Genomic DNA, 14,615 nt, shown 5'->3' on the forward strand with positions numbered 1-14,615 from the left:
CTGTGAAGTTCTACCTGCGGGACTTCAGACAAACCCTTCTCCTCTGTGGGCCTGGGGATAAGGCACATCAGGAATGAAGTACAGTGGATCCGCACTTCCCAAAGTGGACCCTGGACAGTCATTTAAAAAATCTGAATGTTTATGTGTTTTCATGTGTTCTAGAAAACAAATACCAACTTTCAAATCCTTTATGCATATATCATTTTGGGGTGAATACAAATGTTTTTTCAAATCAGAACGCACTGAAAGAAAATTATTAAGTAAACAATGGCACAGGTGGTATTCTATTAGGGCAAAAATCATAAAAGTGGTCAGCAAAACAACAGAAGTCTGGGCAACACCGGACTAGCCTGTTTGTGATTTCCTGCACAGCTCTGATAAATTAATCCGATCTATGTACTATCTAGTATTACTTCCTAGCATAGGTTACCATTTATTGTTTATGCTTCTAAAAATCGGAACGCCAATTCATACCTGCCCGGGGCCACGTTGCTCTGTGGCAGAGGGGTTTGGAGCCCAGCCTATCTGGCCGCAGAGCCACAATGTGCGGTGGTGCCTCCCACGATGTGTCTTCTCTGCCCACCCCACTGGGACCGCGGCGGCAGGGACTGGGCTTTCCAGTCTCAGTGTCACTGCAGGGCCTACGTGGACCACAGTAGCCCAGGACCAGCTGGGCCTCAGGGTGAGCCGTGGAGAAGCAGCCCAGCCATAGACTGGCTCTGGGCACCAGGAGGGCTGGCTCCCCCGGGCCTGTGCTAGAAAGTCCCCTCTTGCCGGCCAGTGCTGTGAGGTGCAGAGAGTGTTGGCCGGGGTCAGCAGCCCTCCAGTCTCGTCCTGGGCCTTTCCCCGACCTGCTGACTGGCAGACATGTTCCCTCACTGCAGGCAGTTGTGTTGGAATTGGAGGCGTTTTTCCCAAGTGTTCGGGGCCCCGCCGCCAGAGGTTTTGATTTTGTTTGTCTGGGTTGGGGGCTCACAAATCTACATTTTAGCCATTTCGCTAGGTTTGGGAATCACGGTGCTTGATGACCTCTGGGGTCCCTCCTAGCCCCCAAATTCCATGAACCTCAGCTCAGAAGGGCCCGTAGACCCTTGGCCCTTCCCCTGACCCAGCCCCAAACAGGATAAGTGACACAGAAAAATAACAGTAAAAAAGATACTTTATTGTTAAAAAAACAACAAATGACCAATGTAAACCAGTCATCCCGTCACACACACCATCACGCACAGCTATGAACCAGTCACGCAAATACACCCTTACCCACACAGTTCCCTTTCACTATCAGCAGCAACCCGGTGGGTGAGAGTCTCTATTGCTCTTCCTTTTGACTTTTGTCTCCAGAAACAACACGCGTGAAAAGGCAGTGGACCGGAGAAAGGGATTGGCAGGGGAGAGAGTGGCACAGCCACCCCGGTCACTGCCGCTCCTGGCTACATACACTCTACACGTGCCCACACTGACCCTCCATGCATAGGGTTGAGTCACTGCAGGTAACACTTCAATTGGCAGGCATCTGAGCTGGCAGGGAGAGGCAGGGAAAGGCAGAGCATCCGGCTCCGTGCCTCCCCCCTGCCCTGATGCCCTGAGTGGGAGTTCTGAGTTCCTTGTGTCTAGGGAAGGAAAATCCCTTTGGCAACTCATCCAGACAGCAAGGTTGAAAAGTGCCTAAGAATTTTAAAAACGAAGAATTATGTCCTTCTTGCCTTTGGCCCAAAGTGCTTGGGAAACTTGGGGTGAAGAACCCAGAGTTCCATGAGGTCTGAATTCCTTAACAAAGAAGGCGCAGGGCTGCACGAATCCTGACCGGCCCTGGCTGGAGGAAGGTCATGGGACTTGATAGAGGCAGAGCAAGTTCCTTGGAATCTGGATTCGAGTGGGACCCCAGGAGACTGAGCCAAGCGACGCTCCTCGGGAACCCTTGTCGCCCTCATTCACATCGTGCCCCAGGCCTAGCACACTACCCGACACGGAGCAGATGCTGGAGTAATGTACGAATGAGGCAGGGTGCACAGCCGGCTTGGTCCCTGCTTGCGTACTGCTTACCTCTCAGCCCCTAGAGGACGCGTTGTGGCCCTCCAGGGTCAGATGACCCTGGGCCCCGTCTCTGTGGCCTGTCAGGCACGGACCTGCCTCTGCCTCCAGAATGGGGCTGTGAGTAGGTGTAAGGGTGCTCCCTGGCAGAGCGGACTCAGTAGTTCAGGCCCTGCCTCCCTGGGGACTGAGAGGTGGCAGGCAGCCAGACAGACTGCCTCTTGTCCATCCCAGGAATCAGCATGTCCTGTTTCTCCAGGGTCAACTGCTCTGCGCAGCCCCTTGCTGCGGGGGGCCCTGGTGCTATTTCTGGAGCTCTTCCCTCAGCTTCCCTCCATCCTCAGGGGCTAGCCGGGGGTCTGGGAGAGCACGTTTCAAGGCATGGCGGCCTGGACTGGGGGCTTCCCTCCTCTTTTCCAGCCACGCTCATCTCACTCGTGCAAGACGGAAGGAAGATGCCAAGTCCTTGGCCTCCCACCTGCCTCCCTCTGAGGACAGCTAGAACATGACCTCCTCACAGCTCCCATAATCACTCTCCACCATGTCAGAGCCCTCATAGTGGGGGGGAGCCTGGGGCTGGCCCCGCCCTGTGGGATGGCCACCCCCAACCTCACAGTCGGCATAAGAGGGCCCAGCCCGGCTGAGGCGCATACTTACCCCTTTGTAGCCCCCCTCTGCCAGGCAGGGCCCTCCCCCTCCCTGCCGGAACTGGGAGTGGTAGTAGCTGATGGCCGTGTACTCATTGAGACAGGGGGCCAGCAGGTGTTCCCGGGGACTGGGGGGCCGTGGGGGCATCAGATCTTCCAGGTTCTGGTTGCTGTAACGGGGTGGGAGAGGTGCCCGCTTGTTTTCCAGCTCCAGTGGGAAGGGGAAGCCCCCATAGAGGCCAGTGGGGTCTGGCATCACGGGTGGGGTCTGGTGGCGGTGAGGCGATGGTGGCAGAGGGCCGGGGGTCACTTCAGAGTGGGGGTATTCCCAGCGTTCCTTCCTGGAGTAAGTAGGGGGCCAGACCGTAGCTCCAGCTGGGCACACTGAAAGGAAATGGAAAGTTAGGGTGAGCTCTGAGTTTCCCTGGTAAAGGTTTCCGCAGGCCTTATAGGTACTATACATGATTCAGCATGTGGTAGAAATGGGCAAAAGAGTGGGCGGGGGGGGGGGGGGGCGCGGGGCGGGTAATGTGGCTTTCTATGTCGTGTTGTCTCTGGCAGCTTAGGTTGATATCTAGAATTCAATACGGCCAACTTCACGGCCAAAGGTTTAACCCAAAGCCAGCTCCTCTTGCAAATATGTGCCGATGATCCAAGAGTCAGTGAATAAGGGAAGAATATGGACAACTCCACACAGCCCACACCCCGCTGCTGGGGCCAGCTACTCCATCCCAGCTCCTACTGGTAACTTACGTCTCCTTGACTGAAGGAAACAGACACACGGTTTGGTGGTGGTGGGTGTGTCTGTGTGTTGTGTGTGTGATGGCATCTATCACAGAGCATGATTAAATAAGATATGGCTTGGAAGATTGGAGACCAGGCATCCTTGGTCCTTGCTCTGTCCTTGCTACTAAATAGTTGGGTGAGTTAGAACAAGTTACTGTGTTTTTATGAGCCCCAAATTACCCTATCAGCAAAAAGTTTATGAAAATACCTGTTTCAACTATTGGTGAATAAACCAGAAAATACACAGCACTTTACGAATTCACCTCCTAGTGAGCCAAAAGTGAGAGGTCCCTCCTGTAAGTCAGCCAGGTCTGGCCCAAGGCTGCTGTACCTCCAGACTGGATGGCCAGAAGTTGGGACTACTGCTCTTTCCTTTTTCAAGAAAAGCCTAAAGGTACAGAAGCCCCACCCCCCCTTCACCCCCCAGGATCCCATTCACCCCTATCCAGGGTCTACAGGCTTCTGCCATAGATATCAGTCCTCTGGAATGAGTTGAAATGTGGATGAGGGGATCATGGTGCAATGGAATGAGCCACAGAGTCTGAGACCAGAGACCTGGCATCTGGTCCAGTCCACTAGTGCACTGTGACCTTGAACACATCCCTTCATATCCCATCCCAAAGGGATAGACTGGATGGTGGCTTCACGTAATGGAGTGTTCAAGTCTACAACCGTATTCCATCAATACCAGAGGCCGAGGGCCTCTGGCTATACTGACCCATCTCCTCGCCTGACCATGTCCTCTTTATGATGGACTCATTGTCAGAGTGGGAAGGGACTGCAGCTGGTGGGAGTCTGGGAGGCACACTGCAGACCACTGGCCGTTGCTTAGAGCTGGGTCCAAAAGTGACAAGTTCATTTGGACCTGAGGTCTTGCTGGGCTCCAGTTGGTTCAGGTTGTTGCAGGAGCTGGCGCTCAGGGGGTTGAGCTCGATGGCAGGCATAGTTTGGGTGTCTACACCAACACTCCTGGCCAGGAGGTCTGGGTCCTCCATGGCCACGGGCTTGTGGGACTTGCAACGGCGGCAGTAGAAGAGGAGCCCAACTGTGCTTAAAACGATAAACAGTAGGGCCGCTATGATGATTAGAATCTCCTGCTGTCCCCAGTCCCCCCTTGTGATCTCAGGGGTGACTAGGCAGTGACCTTCGGAGCAGCCCCTTGCTTCCATTTCACACCTGCAGAGACAGAGAAGTAGTCGGGGGGTTGAGTCACTACACTTCCCTTTCCGTGTCCCCTCTCACAAAGATTTATGGACTCCTACACTCAAGCCTACCTTCTCCGATTTTCAACCAAAAAAAAAAAAAAAAAAAGAAAAGGGTTGGTAATGATCACACGTATCAAGTTTAGAACTTTCCACCCTCCACCAGTAGGGTGTGGGAGTCAGTTACATGTTCATTCATGACCTAGATTTGGAATCTAGGCTCTGGGCCCATCCATTATTTCCCACTCATGAGATCTAGGTTTTGGATATACTCTCCATCATTAAGGTGAGACTTCCAATCGTATACTGTGGTTGAGGCAACCAACATACCCAGCTGTCCTCAGCAATAATGTCAGAGTCCCAGCTACAAGTCAGCAGTCACCCGGCCATGGCAACAGGGTGGCAGTGTTACCCACTGTTCTTCAGGAGGTCACAGAAACCCAACGTGACCCTGCACAGACCTTACATTGGACAACTTGTTCAGAGAGAGTACTTGGAATTGTATGACGTCTCTGATCACCGTCAGCTTGGCATTTCATGGAGCAAGGCTCATAGGAGGGAGGCTTCTGTGGCCAGTTTTGTCCACTTTTGAGGGATATTGGGAAAGGCTTCCTCCATCCTGCTTGAGTCCCAGTGTCTAAAACTTCACCACCAACAGTTTGTCCTTTGGGGTTAGACATTGTCCTCCCCAGTTCCTCTTGTAAAATGCAGACCCCACTTTCAGGCAGGAAGTACCCTGTGGCACATGTACTGCAGAGAGGTGTGCTGTGAGGCCAGAAATGCCAGGTGCTGAGAGAAAGGACTTGGGTCATAAACATGTGGAGGGATTTGGACCGGCCCTTTCCTTCTCTGGGCCTCAGTTTCCCATCTGTAAAGTGAGTGGGTGAACTACATCAGTGGCTATCTTAGGCACACACTGACGGCAAGGGGATCCCTTGGAAGCTTGTTCTAATTAGAATCCCAGGCCTCACTCCTTGGATATTCTGATATAGTAGGCCCAGAAATCTGTATTTTCCACAAGTATCCCTGATGATTTTTTAAAGGCTCCCAAGCTGGGGAGCCATAAACCTAGATAATTGCCAGGCCTCTTTACCTCTAGGATTCTAGGGATCTGAGGATTCTTGGACTCCCCCAGGCCAACATAATACAAGGCACAGGTAGCTTACACTGGGGTTCGAGACCCACAACAGTGCGTCATTGTCCTAGTGGACAATGTGGAGTCATTTGTCTAGAGGAGTCATTGTCCCCGGGCCACTTTCTGAGAAGTCGCGGTCCAGAGCAAGAGAGTAAGAACTTTAGCCATGTTCAGACTTCGGCAAAGATTAGAAAAGCCTGAGGAGCTGATTAGAAGTGCAGATTCGTGAACCCCCACCTAGTGAGTCTGATGCAGTAGGTTCAGAATAAGGCTTGAGAAATCTTAATAAGAACTCTCCTCTGAGTGCTCTGATGTAGGTGGTTGGAGGGAGAAGCCTCACCCATGGAAAAGACCAAGAAGCCAGGTCGCTGGAACACTCCACTCCTGGTCTCCCATTGGCCTCTCCGGAGGTCAGAGTGCAGACGTCATTCATTCCCTCATGGGGCCAAACCCAGGGTGAGGAGCCAATGGCAGGTGGCCTCCCCTATGCTTACCTGTCTCCCGTGTAAGGGTGAGGGCAGTTACAGGAAGCTCCTTCAGGGGAGGGGATGCAAGTGCCACCTTCCAGGCATGGTGTCACAGTGCAGTTTTCCCTTCTTTGTTCACAGTGCCTCCCAGAGAACTGTGGGGGACACCTGCAGACATACCCTGGGAGGGAGGGAGGAGATGGGGGACAGTCAGGCAGCTGCAGGCTGAGAGGCCCTCCGGGACAGAGGGGAGGCCTCGGCATGTTTGCAGACCCACGTGTTCACGTTTAGTTATTGAATGCCTCCTTCTGTGATGAGCACCGTGTGCTGCCCTGCTGGGCAAGAAGACGTGATTCCCTGCCCTCACACAACTTATAGTCTTCGGAGGACCGGCATCTGAAGAATAGGGATGGATATCCTTCTCATCGTCCCAGACAACGCTTATTCAGTGCTGGTCACCGTTCTAAGAATCTTCAAGTGTTAGCCCATTTGAGCCTCATAACAACTCTGAAGCTGGTTATGTCATCCTCAACAGGTACAGGTTGATGGCGGGTGAGGAAATGAGGCACAGAGAACATATGACGCTTGTTCGCGCTCACACAGGAGGTAAATGGCAAATTTGGGACTCCGACCTATTGAACCAGTTGTGTAGAATATCGGTATATTAGTCATCACCATTGAACAACAGAGCTTAGGGAGCCAAGGGACAGTGGGAGCTGCAGGGCCAGGGAGGTGGGAGGGGCCAGAGCACCACCAAGAGCCTGATGCAGGAATTAGGAGTTAGGACTCCATATTAACAGCAAGGGGAAGCCACTGCAAGGTTCCAAGCAGGAAACGGATGCACTCAGACCTGCTTTGTATAAAGATCCCTCTGGAGCCCTGCTGGAAAACGCAGGTGGGGGCAGAGAAATGAGAGAGCAGGGAGGCAGCTGGCACAAGGGTGAAAGATAACGGCTGCCTGGTAGTGCGGCCAGACAGGAGGGCTGGCCTCCTTCGATATTTCGCAGATGGAAACGACAGTCCTATCACCCGGGCAAACATGAGAAAACGGGAGGATGCTGAGTGTTGACAGAGATATAGGAGCCTCATGCCCTGCTGGCGAAAGTGCGGGCTGTGTGGCCACGCTGAAGAGCGATTTGGCCCTATTGAGTCAAAATGATGATCTGCATTCTCTGGGCATGCGAATCCCATCCCTGGGCGTGGTGTGTGTGCATGTGTTGGAGGAAGTTCTCCTGCAGGTTCCCAAGAAGATACGTGTGAGGATATTCATGCAGCATTGTTGATGGAGATGGGATGTTGAAGCCACCAGGGTTCTCACCGCTAGCTGAGTGGAGAGGGAGAGAATGAGGGCGCGTGGGCACGCTGGGGTACTGTGGCAATGGACACGAACTGTGGCAGCGTGGATGGACCAGTGTAAAAGGTTACGTATCACTTACATAATCAGAAATTCAAGCATGTGCAAAACCAATAATGTACAGTTTGTAAGAACTCATTTAAAAACTTTAAATCCTTGCCTATGGGCTTGGGGAAGGGGAAAGGCAGCTGAGTATAGATTAAAAGGCAATAAAAAAGAGAAACTTGGCACCGACCAATGTTAACCCTACGGTGTATGATGAACTCAACCTGTGGCACCAGAGGTCCCTGTTAGTGCCTGTCTCATCCGAACAAGTCAGTCCTTGTTGAGGAAGAACAAAGACTCCTGCCTCCCCGTGGTGTAAACCTAGCAGATCCCAACCCGTTACTCAAGAGATAGTAAGGGGAGGAGAGAGACGTTTGGAATCAGAGGGCAGGAGTGCTCCACTGGGATCTACACCCCAAACATGCCTCTCTCCCCTGACAGCCATGTGCCTTTCACCAATCTGGGTATCCCTTACACAACCCAGCAGTTTCCTGTGCTGTAAAGTGGAGCCATTGGTGACTTTGTTCCAACGCCCTCTCTCCCTCATGGTGCTGTGCTGAAGGAACATACTTTGTAAACTCTTCAGTGATATAGGATTGCTAGGTCAACAGGCTAGGGTCTTCTGAAGAGCCTCCTGGGATAAGCCTTGGAGTCATTTCCAGCCCTTACCTGCCCCATGGGTCTGTGAGCACCTTCCGCCATTGAGACATGGGTTTTGGCTGCAGTCATCACTGTGCACGCAGCACTGGGTGAGGGCCTGCCTTTCCAGCAAGCCTGATGCCGTCTTGCCATGGACCAGCAGCTCCAGTGCCTCTCCGTTGACCACAACTGCATCCAGGCAGCCTTCGAAGCCCTGGGACACATTTGGGGAAGAACGCAAGAGAACAAGGCCACCCAGAAAGAGGTCCCCTTCAGGCCTGAGACCCCGGCAGTTCTTTGGGAGCATGAGGGAGGTGTCGCTGGATCTGTCAACCAAGAGGCGAAGGGAAGTGTCTGTCTCCTCCACCACAACGGAGTGCCACTCTTGGTCATTCACATGGAGCCAGGAGGAAAGATTTCCATAGAAACCACCTGGGCAACGGTATTCCAGCTGGAGCACTCCATCGACCAGCTGCAAAGAAAGCCCAGATGCCATCAGCAAAACCAAGAAGTCCTTGGAAGAGCACTGCTAACAAGCTGCCCGGGCAAAGAATGTCGGTTGTGTCTTCATGGGTCAGGGAGGTAGCGTTTGGTGGCTTTTAAGGCTGTTTTAGACATTGTCTTTGTGGAGTATAAAAGCCCTCAAAGAACTTTTCTGTCTATGGTCTCATTTGGCCCTTACCACACTCCATGGATGATCTGGGTAGGGATGGCATCTCCTTTCACAGATGAGGAAACTGAGGCCCAGAGATACCTTGCTGACTGAGACCGTGTCTTTTGGATTCTTCTTTGCAGGCCTTTGTAGTACATTCCTCAACATTGGCCTTCAGGGACACCAAAAACCTCCCTCACCGCCCCCCCCTCTTCTTCAACAGTTCCACTGTAATCAAAGTAGGTCTCTAAGACCTTTCAAGAGGATCCACAGAGGGAGACCATTTTTATAATAATCCTAAGACATTATTTGCCTTTTCTCCTCTCATTCTCTCACGAATATACGGTGGAGACTTCCAGACATGTGCTACCACAACTGATGAACACAGAGGTACATCTAAAAATCCAGCTGCCTACTGTTGAGCCATACATGTGTAAGAGAGATATGCAAAATGTAAAACAATGCCACTCTCTTCTTTTTTCTTAATTTTGGAAATGTAATTATTATTCACAAAAATATGGTATTTGTGTTAACATGTAATAAGTTTCTTGTTATTTTTATTTTTTTTAAGTTTATTTATTTTTCAGAGAGAGGGCAGGGGAGGGGCAGAGAGAGAGGGAGACAGAGAATCCCAAGCAGGCTCCACAGTGTTAGCACAGAGCCTGATGTGAGGCTTGAACTCACGAACAGTGAGATCATGACCTGAGCTGAAACTGAGAGTCAGACGCTTAACTGACTAAGCCACCCAGGCGCCCCTCTTTTTAAATGAATTAATAAAGATTTTAACATTTCTCAGTTTTAATTTCTAATACTGAAAATAGTGATAGCTGTAACCCACATAAACAAAACTTCCCTAGGATCTTCAATTATTTTTAAGAGTGTGAAAAGTCCTGAAATCAAGAAATCTGAGAAAACACTAGGTTAAATCATTTTAGTTTACCTCAGCCCAAGAAATAGGACTACTGTGGCCAAGAGATAGAACTTCTGCTTACTCGGCTGTGTAGAGCTTTTTCTGGGTGAAATTTGAAAATCCAATCCAGTGTTTTATAGAAAGTAGCTGCTTGTTTGTACCCCACTTTCCCAATTTTTGCCCTGCTTGAATACTACCTATACTGTTATATACTTGAAAAGGAAACTTACTATTACTACAGAATGTAGACTCAAAACGTTGTCCTTAAATCACTCCTTTCACTTGGTTAGGACCACAAATCTACTGGTCCCATCATCTTTCCATTGTCTCTCGACCTCAGTAAGGTCCTCACTTGTCTCCTTATCCAGTTTAAATTCCATAGCCAAGTTCCTGTCCTCTCTTTCTTGGTAGAAGTCACTTGGCAAACCCACAAATCTGGTAAAGTCCAACCGTCCCCCAACTGTATGTGAGCATCATGGAGGTAAACATGGCTGGAGAAAAACATTCAGTCTTGCTTATTGACCTCTCTTTAATTTCATGACTGTGAGTCTCAAATGAGCCCTTCATGGTGCCTAATTATGGTGCTATCTTCCATAGTCGGTTTACTCTCCCAGATGACTATTCTCACAACTTCTCCCACCTGAGACCCCTAATTCCCCCTCCCCATCCTTGCTCTTAGCAACCAGGTTGGGACTTATCGGCACTCTTACCATCACATCTCCCCACCTTGGTGGAGGCCAGTCTCTCCATTCATGCACTAGATCACAACCCCCTTACCTCCTCAAGGATGAGTTTCCATCAACTCTTTCTTTTTTTCTACATCACAAATTGTTCATTCTCTACTGTACCATTCCAGTCATCACAAAAATGCTGTTATTGCTCTAATCTTAAAAAAAAAATGTCTTGAACCCACTTCTCCCATGAGATATCACTTTCTTTGCTCCCTCTTTGTAGCAAAATTCCACCCACCATCCACCATGATACAGAAACCACTGGTTTCAGGGTATTCAGTGACCTCTGTGTTGTCAAATCCAATGATTAATATCACTTCCCATCTCATTTAACCTCTCAGAGCAGCACATTACCAGCTGGTCCCTCCTTCCTTCATGATACGTGTTCTTCATTCAGCTTCCTGGATACGATACTCTTGGTTTCCACCCCCCCCCCCCATCACTGGCTGCACCTTTTCAGTCTCCTTTGTTGGATCCTCCTCTTCCCCCAGGCCTCTCGATGTTGAAGTGTCACAAGGATGAATCCTTGGTCTAATCTTTTTTCCAATCTACACTCCTTGGTGATCTCACTCAGTTTCATGGCTTTTGATACTGAGTATATGCCGAATGCTCCCAGATCTTCATCTCTACCCCAGACCTTTCTCACAGACACTATACTTGTTTTTCCAGCTCCACTTAGAAGTTCAATAGATATCTCAGACTTACACCTCCAAATCTGAGCTATCAATCTTCCCCAAACCTGTTCTACCCATAGCCTTCCCAGGGTCTGTTGGCAGCCACTCCATTCCTTCTAGTTACTCAGGCTGAAACTTACTCCTTGCTTTCTCTCCCAGCCCTCATTCAATTCATCAGGAAATCCTGTTGGCTTTACCTTCAAAAATCTACCCGATTCTGAACCCTTCCTCCCATTGCACTGTCATTACCCTGATCTAGACCACCACCATCTCTCACCTGAATTATTGCAATAGGCTCTTGGCTGGTTCCCTCTGCTTTTATCCTTGTTTCTCTAAAGTTGCTTATCAACCAGAGCCATGGCGACCCTTTTGAATATGTCACATCATGTCAATTCTCTGCTCAAACCTTCTTATGCCCTCCATTTTGCTTGGAATAAAAGCTGAAGCCCTTAAGTGGCCTATGAGAACTTTATAGGTATTCCCTCATCCCATATATATCTGACTTCGACTCCTACTACTAATGTCTGGGATGTTCCTTAAACATGCTAAGCATTCTCCTACCAAAAGGTTTTTGCATTGCTATTCCCTCTCCCTAGAACGCTGTTCCTCCAGATGTCTACCCTCACCCCCTTCACATTATGGTTCACTTATCAACTCAGTGAAGCCTTCCCTGATCACCTTACTTAAAACTGCAACCCCCCCCACCCTCCTGATCCCCCTTATCCTTTTTTTTTTTTTTTTAAGTCAATGCACTTATCACATTTGGACAAACTATACTTTTCTGAGCCATTATATTTATATTTATTGTCCGTCTTCCCCCTGTAGGGTGAAAACTCTGAGAGAGATTTTTGTCTTATTCACCAATGAGACTCAAGCATCTAGAACATTGCCTGTCACTAGGTAGATGGTCACTAAATGTTTATGGCATAATAATTTCTAACTAGCTGCCAAAGTCTTTTTCTTTGTCAACCTGGGAGATTGGCTTGAGTGTTGGAGGCAGGCAAACTGAGATGTCCTATGAGATGTAATCAGAGGGGCTGAAAGAATTCACTTTTCTTCCATGTGAGTCCATGTAACTTAATGCTGGGTTTGTAGCCTTGAGCACCTTGGTGTAGCCAGCCTCCCACCCATCTTGGGAAACACTTGTCTGTTACGCAGCAAAAGTGACAAAAACAAACAAACAAACAAAAAACCACCCTGGCCAGGTGGCCTCATCCATTTCTCCCTCTATCTTCAGAGGCTCCCTCTCCTCCCACAGAGCAGTCTGACCTCTGGTTGTCCTTGGATGTAGATCTCCAGGTTGGGGGCTTTGGCCTTCACAAGTGGAAGGCCTTGCATCTTAACTCAGTAGTCACACTATCATCCCTGAAAACCATGCAGGATTTTCTTTGCCAGAAATTGGGCTTCTTGGCTCTTCCCACTGCTGGCCCCCAACAGCCTGGCACACCCACGTGAAATCCCTCAGGCTGTAGTGCCTTACCTTCAGGGAGATACACACTGTCTCGTTGCTGAACAGGAGAACAGCCTGTGATTGGAGTGTTTTCAGACGGAACCGGATGTGCCAGTTCTGAGCCTCTGGAAGACGGTACCATCCAAAGCTTTGACCGCTGAACCTTGTGGCGGTACCTGGAGAAGCAACCAGAGATGTCAACTCCTTATGAAGAGGTCCCCTTGGAGTCCCCGAGCTGACTTTGTCTCATTCAACCCTTAGGTGACATTGCTCACATTTTATAGATGAAACAATGAGGCTTCTTGGGGGTGGGGGGTTACTTGTCCAGGGCCATGCAGCTAGACACGGGCCATCACCTTGCATGCTTTCTTTTGGCCCCAGAAACTCTTGCCTTGGGTCCCAGCTTGAGGGAGGAACTGTGAGCCCAAACCAGTAAGAAAGCAAAAATCAAGCTGGAAATGTAACCAATGAAATGTGTGGACATGAAAATTTCTACCCTACGTAGTTTCTGTGTTATTTTTGACATCACTGGGGGAAGAAGGAGGTAGAATTGGAGAGGATTCTGCATATATATGTGATTTCAGGAATACCACAAAGGTCATTTGCCTCAGGATCTCTCCTTCACCATTAGGAAGGTAACCATTTGAGTAAGCTCTTAACCATATGAAGCACTGTGAGAGGTGGAGAGGACCCTTTGATTAAGGAAAGGGCCCAAACTTCTGTAAAGTCCTGCACGCACATCGCCCTGTAGCAATTGGTAACACACAGTTGCAGAGTAAGGAGTCTTCACTTAAACTTGAGTTTCTCCTGCTTGTTTGACCAGGGGACCCTCTTATGTGGACCACCTATTCAAAGCCCTTGGAAATAGCATTGTGTGGGCCTGCCTTGGGAAATGCTACATTATACAGATTACTACCTTCCCCAGAAGTGAGTTCAGTTGTTGAATCCCTAAAACCTCAGTGTGGATAAGCTTATCAGTTGTCCAGCAAGGGGAACAGCTGTATAGGCCCCAGATCTCCCAGATTGTTGAAGAGAGAGAATAAAAGCCAAGAGGAGAAGGAAGAACCAGAAAGCCTGAGGCACATGGCATTTGAAGATCCTAAGAGTCTGTTGTACTCTAAGTCTAAGACTCGGATGCTGGCAATTCCGTTGTAGTAGGTCATTACTCGATGGGATATTGAAGACGATGGAGATCAGGAATTCTCAGACCTGGCTGAATATCAGGACCAGCTGGAGAGAGTTTTAAAATACAGAATGCCACGCTCTACCCTCAGAGAGTATGACTCAGTAGTTCTGGAGGAACAAGAGAATCTGCGTTTTGTTTATTTATTTATAAAGTGTATTTTTAAATTTTGATTGAGACAGAGGCAGAGTGAGGGGGGAGAGGGGCAGAAAGAGAGGGAAGGAGAGAATTCCAAGCAGGCTCCGCGCTGTCAGCACAGAAAGGGGCGAAGCAGGGCTCGATCTCACAAAACCGCAAGATCGTGACCTGAGCCGAAACCAACAGTTGGACGTTTAACGGACTGGGCCACCCAGGCGCCCCGAGAGTCTGCATTTAAAAAAACCTCCCCACGATGGGTGTAGCGACTGGAAGGGAGACAAGGGAGGTTCCCGAGAAGTGATCCTTGATACAGGTGCTAGTTACACGGGTGTGTTTGGTTTGTGAAAACTAGTTGGGCTGTACAAGGGGTCCATGGATCCTTCTGTGTGCCGCATTTCACCAAAATGTTTTAAGAAGTAACAACACAACCCTAATTGATTCTGGTGATTGGTGAGCCAGCCTCTCTAATATTTCTCCAAGCGTAGACCTTGGACCACCTGCTTCAGAACTACCTGAGATGCTGTTTAAAACTGCCAATTCCAAGGAAAAAGAGAGAGAGAGAGAGAGAGGA

At 49.5% G+C, this 14,615-nt stretch overlaps 1 protein-coding gene across 1 annotated transcript in view; it reads right to left on the reverse strand.

Moving 5' to 3' along the window:
• Positions 1 to 1,141: 1,141 nt before the first annotated feature.
• The window catches only part of FAT2 (FAT atypical cadherin 2), an 84,378-nt gene continuing 70,904 nt past the window's right edge, over positions 1,142 to 14,615 (reverse strand). Inside the window, exons 20-24 of the mRNA XM_086698466.1 lie at positions 12,754 to 12,899; positions 8,337 to 8,778; positions 6,296 to 6,449; positions 4,183 to 4,640; positions 1,142 to 3,062 (exon numbers count right to left, since the gene is read on the reverse strand). Of these exons, the coding sequence (XP_086554592.1) occupies positions 2,530 to 3,062; positions 4,183 to 4,640; positions 6,296 to 6,449; positions 8,337 to 8,778; positions 12,754 to 12,899 (1,733 nt within the window). The 3' untranslated portion in view covers positions 1,142 to 2,529. The remainder of the gene's footprint in view (positions 3,063 to 4,182; positions 4,641 to 6,295; positions 6,450 to 8,336; positions 8,779 to 12,753; positions 12,900 to 14,615) is intronic.

The sequence above is a fragment of the Puma concolor genome, chromosome A1, assembly GCF_028749965.1.
Source record: "Puma concolor isolate L17-30 chromosome A1, mPumCon1.1.hap2, whole genome shotgun sequence".
NCBI classification, from domain to species: domain Eukaryota; kingdom Metazoa; phylum Chordata; class Mammalia; order Carnivora; family Felidae; genus Puma; species Puma concolor.